The 6,277-nt window shown below is 33.2% G+C and overlaps 1 protein-coding gene across 1 annotated transcript; it reads left to right on the forward strand.

Annotated features, from left to right (window-relative positions):
* The first annotated feature begins 4,423 nt into the window (after positions 1–4,423).
* LOC132164368 (CEN-like protein 2) lies at positions 4,424–5,528 on the forward strand. The gene is made up of 4 exons (XM_059574871.1): positions 4,424–4,662; positions 4,749–4,810; positions 5,098–5,138; positions 5,263–5,528. The coding sequence occupies exons 1-4, from the start codon at positions 4,462–4,464 to the stop codon at positions 5,481–5,483; spliced, it is 525 nt and encodes a 174-aa protein (XP_059430854.1). The 5' UTR covers positions 4,424–4,461; the 3' UTR covers positions 5,484–5,528.
* Positions 5,529–6,277: the final 749 nt, after the last annotated feature.

The following is a 6,277-nucleotide window of genomic DNA, read 5'->3' on the forward strand; positions in this document are numbered from 1 at the left end:
CCTTAATGATCGAGCATTTGTTTTTCAAATGATTTAGACCCAATCATTTTTAATTAGTTAGAAGTTTTATTTGTGCTCATTTTTCCCTTTCAGTGTTATGAAGGAAACGGGATAGGTGGCGAGAATTAATGCGTAGGCTTAGGGGGTCATTTATGCATGTTATATCTTATTTCCTTTAAGTTAAATTTTTAGTTGTTCCTTGAGGCAGTACTCTAATTTTTACTTTGTTCCGTAATGCCAATTCAAGGCCATACATAGAAACAGTAGTAGACACTACTAGGGCTACACGATGGCAAGTCAACTTGGATGGCTTTGTGAAAATCAATTGGGATGTAGCTCTGGACAAAAGTAGAAGAAAGATAGGTATTGGTGTTGTTGTGATCGATCAGATACAATATGGGTGAGGTTTTGGCAATCTTGTCAGCACCAAAGGATCACACTATCGAACCTGATATAGCAGAACCTATGGCAACTTTACGAGCTGTCAACTTTGGTAGAGAATTGGAATTTTCTAGGGTGATTCTCGAGGGTGATGCCATCCAAGTGGTGCAGGTGTTGACCAAAGCGGGGAGAAATTGGAGTCGGTATGGACATCTAATTGATGAGGCTAGAGGAGTTTTGAATTCTTTATTTCAATGGAAGGTAAAGCATGTCAAGCGAGCTCTGAATAGCGTTGCCCATGGGCTTCCAAAAGGAGCACGCATTAGCTAGCCATCAATGAGGAATTTGTTCTTATAGAGGACTGTTCGCAATGTATTTCTGATATTATCTCTATGAAGCGCTATACTTGAGTGGTTTTTCATATATTTTATGTTGCTCGACTTCTTTCAAAAAAAAAAAAATTACATTTATGAGATTAAGTTTGTTTAATTTGTAATGACCTAATTAGATTTTCATGTTAACTTTATGTTTTCGCATTTAATATTTTAAAGGAGAAACTTCAAAAAAACTGTCTGAACTTACACGCATTTTAAAATTACCTTCCAAAAATTAAGCTCTCAATTAAGGGTATCGGATTTTCAATTTCTTTTAATTACCCAATTCCATTAGGATTTTTTGTTAAATATTCTCAAAATTTCCAAAATATACCTCTGTTTTTTAAAATAAAAAACTGTAAAAATTCAAGCATTTACTTTTTTATATATATTTTTTTTAAAAAAAAAAAAACATATTTTCAATATTTTTGTAACATTTTTGCAATATTTTTTATTTTATATATAAAAAATTGGATATTTTGAAAATTTTGACAAGATTTAATAGAAAATCCTAACAGAATTGGGTAATTAAAAGAAATTGAAAGTTTGATACCCTTAATTGAAAGTTTTTAAACTTTAAGGGAGTAGTATCAAAACGAGTGAAAATTCAAAAGGGATTTTGTGAAATTTTTCCTATTTTAAACTATCATTTAGTTCTCATTAATGCTCTAGGTCTCCTGGCTAATGTTCCTTTGCGCCTATGAGGCATTAGTTAACAAAATATAGTCTTAGCAGGTCGGGGGTGTTACAATATGCATACCTCCTATGTTAATTTAGGACTACACTCAATATATATAGGTAGGAGTTCCATTCAAGGGAGGCGATGGTGTGGCTCACGTGGCCAACCCCCGGCAGAGGGTGGCTCTGCCTCAGCCCTCCACCCCTATTGCGGGAGTGGAGGTTAGAGCCACCATTCCATTTGTCTTCTTTTTTTTTTCTTTAGTTACTGGCTTACATGACATGATGACATGGCTTTTGGTACATGTTACATGATTTAGTTGGTCATACAATTGATAGAATAACCTATTTGTCACATGATCAAAACTCAAATCTGCACAAGCTAGACCAAAGCTAAAGGGGCTATATATAGGGACATTTTCCTAATATAAAATATATAAAGATGTTAGTTAATTTAGTTGGTAAATTAAATTATATTGTGTATACAAACGAAATGCACTTATGCGAGGTGGGGGCATAAAAGATCAATGGACTGCCTTTAAATATATGAAGTTTTGTGGCAGAAAAACTGGAAAAGTGAAATATTAATGCCTGAACAGCAGGAAAAAGAGATGCTTAAGACGGAAAATAATAATAATTGAGTCTTAGTTTAGATTATCACATACTATCCAGAGCCGAATATGGCCCTCATTCAAATATAGAAACCCACTCTCTCCCAATTCCAATTGAAGAATAGAAATGACGACCAAACTGACACCACTAGCAGTGTGTGCTTGTGGCATTTTTGGTGGTGGAGTTCCTTTCTTTCTTATGGTATCTATAAAAATAGTAACAATTCATCAGATATAGGTAGGTTCTAGCAACACCCATCTCAGGAATTTATCCCTTTTTTACCTTAAATACTAAAGGGATTGCCACTTCTTTTAGCTTGTATCTGTTCTTTAATTGAAAAAAAGCCCAGAAAATGAGAACCCCATATGAAAGTTCATCCTTTTTCCAGCTATGGGAACAGCACATAGGCATCACATGCAAGAGAGAGAGAGAGGGGGGGAGAGGGAGAACCTCCTTTGAGTTGAACTCTCCTTTTTCAAGTCACTTTTTGTTTACCTTTTTCCCTCAGATTCGAAGAAGTCACTCTTTGTAGTTTAGCCATATATAATTTCGACACATAATGTACCTAGAGAGAGAGTAAGAGAGAGAGAGGTGCAGTAACTCAATCAACTGTACACATCAAATCCATCTTTTCTTTGTTCTTTTGTTTTTCAAAACTGACCCTAAATTTCTCTCTTTTTGCAAAGGTTATTAACCGTGTAATGACAACTTGTAATGCATGCTCTGCAGAATGACGCAGGCCAGGGGACTGTTATTACAACTAATAAAAGTTACTGAAAGAATCCGTATTCTCGAGGTTTTCTTTTCCTTTTTTTTTTTCTTTTTTTTTTTTAAATATATATATATATATATATATATATATATATGTGTGTGTGTGTGTATATTGATCAGTTGAATGTTTCTGTTGACGTATTATTAATGATTAAAACAATGGTTTTTTTTTTTATGAGCTTAATCGGATTTTATTTATAACTAATTATATATATTTATTTCCCTGTACACATATATAGATGACTAGATCGATGAGACATGATCATGTGCCATAGAATGATAGAATGGATCCCATGCTCTAAGTTTTAGGTCAAAACCTCTTGAAGATGGAGTGCATGCGCATGCACTAGATTTAATTTTAATTTCTTTTCGGATATATATATATATATCATTTTCAGTCCAATTAATGTATATATTTGCCTTCAATTGGTACATTTTGAATTATTTCAATCTTAAACTCTTGCCCCTGATGTGATGACTTGACATCTGTCAATGAACTTCTGCTGAGATAGCTTTGCTTCATTAGATTGAGTTTTTTCTTTTCTTTTTTTCCTTAATATAATGTGTTTTTCTTTCACATTGTAACTAATTGAATTAACTAGTTATTCTCGAGTGACGAAACTAGAAGTTTAGGTCGTAACAGCATTGGAATTTTTTTTTAACAAGGATCATTATTATTAATAAAGTAAGAAAAAGAAAACTGATTCTTTTTCTAAACAAATTTCAGACTAAAGACTTAAGGCTGGTTTGGTAATGCTTTTAGTGAGTGCTTTTTAAGTAACTCATTCATATTTTAGGTTTCCCCTTAATTTGTATAATCTTAATTGTTATTAGCCAATTATGCTAAAATCTTTGAGTGATACATAACCTTAATTTATATATATATATATATATATATATATTCAAACACTATGGTGTTTGCAACCTTACACTTCCACACTCCGAAAGAAAAAAGAAAAAATTAAAGAAAAAGAAAAAAAAGGCCTACCCTTGATAGCTAAGGGAAGGCTCAATGTGTTGAATATTTAATTAAAATGAAAGGTGAATAAGAGATCTCGAACTCAGGAGATCTGTTATAATATCTTATAGACGTATGTACGTGTGGGCTCAAACTGTCTTTTAATAATAGGTTACGTCCAGCATGTAGAATATTTAATTGAAAATAAAGATTGAATTGTGAGGTCATGATTCGAACTCATAACATTTAATTTTGATACCATGCATATTAAAGAGAAATGATAAAAATCTCTTAAAGAGAAATTATAAAAATCATTCTCTCAACCATTTTTTAACCATCTCCGTATAGTGAATGAGTGAATCTACTATTGAATTTTTGTGGAACTCATATGAGTCCACAAATTCAATGATTGATCCATTAGATTTGCAAAAAGAAATGGTTGAAACATGGTTGAGAGAATGATGTATAGCATGTCTCCATATTAAATTACCACTTGTCTTAAAAGCTTAAAACGGATAGGAATAGATGAATTTATTATTTAGTTTTATATTCTATTGGTACGTAGCTTGAGGATCGGTTCTCAACATTATAAATACGAGGTTACCATACGAAAGCCCCACAAGAAAGTTTTAAAAGAAAAGCTCTCTAGTTTATTATTGCATCTCACCACTCTCTCCCTTTTCTTTCATGGCAAAGATGTCAGATCCTCTTGTCGTTGGGAGAGTGATCGGAGATGTTGTAGAATCTTTCTCTCCAACTGTGAAAATGACTGTGACTTACAACTGCAACAAGCAAGTATATAATGGTCATGAGCTTTTTCCTTCTGCAGTAACCATGAAACCTAAGGTTGATGTCCATGGTGGTGATATGAGATCATTTTTCACACTGGTATATATATATATATACACCCCATCTTTTTTCCTTTATCTCTATAACATCTTCTTCCATGATTGAATCTTTGTTTCATATTGCAGATCATGACAGACCCAGATGTTCCTGGTCCTAGTGATCCATACCTGCGGGAGCACTTACACTGGTATTATTAACCTAGAAAACATCTCCCACCGGTGGTTTTTTTTAATGAAAAGAAAAAGAACCTTAAAAAGCAAAAACAAGGCCAACCAATTAATCAACAGTAACCACAAACTATATATGTTTCTTGTTCTGGCAACAAACATAATATGTTGCATGGGGCCGCCGGTGTATCATGTATGCATAAATTACTGAAAGATTTTATATATATTTCTGATTTTTTGTTTTAGTAAACCAAACTAATATTTCTTGCTTTCTTTCGACTATTTTGTAACTCTATACATCTTTCAGGATAGTGACAGATATCCCGGGCACAACAAACGCTACTTTTGGTAATTTTGTCGTTCACCTTTTATTTAAATTAAATATTTTATATATTGAGCTGTTTTAGCTCATTCATGAAGAAGAGTATTAAAATATAAATTAAATTATTAAATTCAGTTTTCTTTCAAACAGGAAGGGAGGTGGTGAACTATGAAATGCCAAGGCCAAACATAGGGATTCACAGGTTTGTGTTCCTCCTATTCAAGCAGAAGCGCAGGCAGACAGGGATCACTATCCCTCCTCCAAGGGATCTTTTTAACACCAGAAAATTTGCAGAAGAAAATGAACTTGGCCTTCCCGTGGCTGCTGTGTTCTTCAATGCCCAAAGGGAAACAGCTGCAAGAAGACGTTGAAAACTAGTACAAAAAAAAAAACCAGCAAGCCTGCCTGGAGCACAGTATTTGTTAGCTAATGATGGTTTTTGTTTGAATAAGACCAAGAGGGTGTTCGTTCAAAGACTGACTAGAAAAACCTAGTAGAAACAGCAGCTCTTTAGTCTTTACTGTATTGCTTTTTCTAGTATTATTTTATGGTTGGCCGATCAAATACTAGGCTTTATTGCATTGTGTAACTATGCTCTCTAGCGTACTTGGAATATAATTAAAGTGATAAAATTAAATAAAAAAAAATTAACTAAAGAAGAAAAGAAGTGCTTTCGATGGTGCAGGTTTTGTTGCAAAATTTAAATAGGTCTAGCTAGACTCTAGTGCATAATTGATAGAATTTCGTAGCTCTCATAGCTTTGGGTGATTTTATCTTGACAGCTAGAGATATATGTAGCTTAGGCATCAAAGACCTCATATATACCTACAATGGGCAACCATTCAATTTCCATTTTGCTTCACAATGGCTTTTGGATGGCCTGTTCTTTAATTCCACACACTTTTAGAATACTAGAAGTACTCCTCCATCTTAAACACTTAACAATATCAACTACAACAAAAATACTTTTAGCAACCACACCATTTTCATTGTGCAAGTCACTTTTTGCAATAAAAATCAAAGAAATAAATATTAAATTGGTCAATGTGATTTGGAGTTTTGACAAATAGGTTTTTTAAAGCTTAAAAGTGACTAAACACTTCATAAGATAAGCAAGAAAAAAAAAATCATTGTCACTAAAAATTACCTAAAGAGTATGTTAATC

The sequence above is a fragment of the Corylus avellana genome, chromosome ca10 (genome assembly GCF_901000735.1).
Source record: "Corylus avellana chromosome ca10, CavTom2PMs-1.0".
Classification (NCBI taxonomy): domain Eukaryota; kingdom Viridiplantae; phylum Streptophyta; class Magnoliopsida; order Fagales; family Betulaceae; genus Corylus; species Corylus avellana.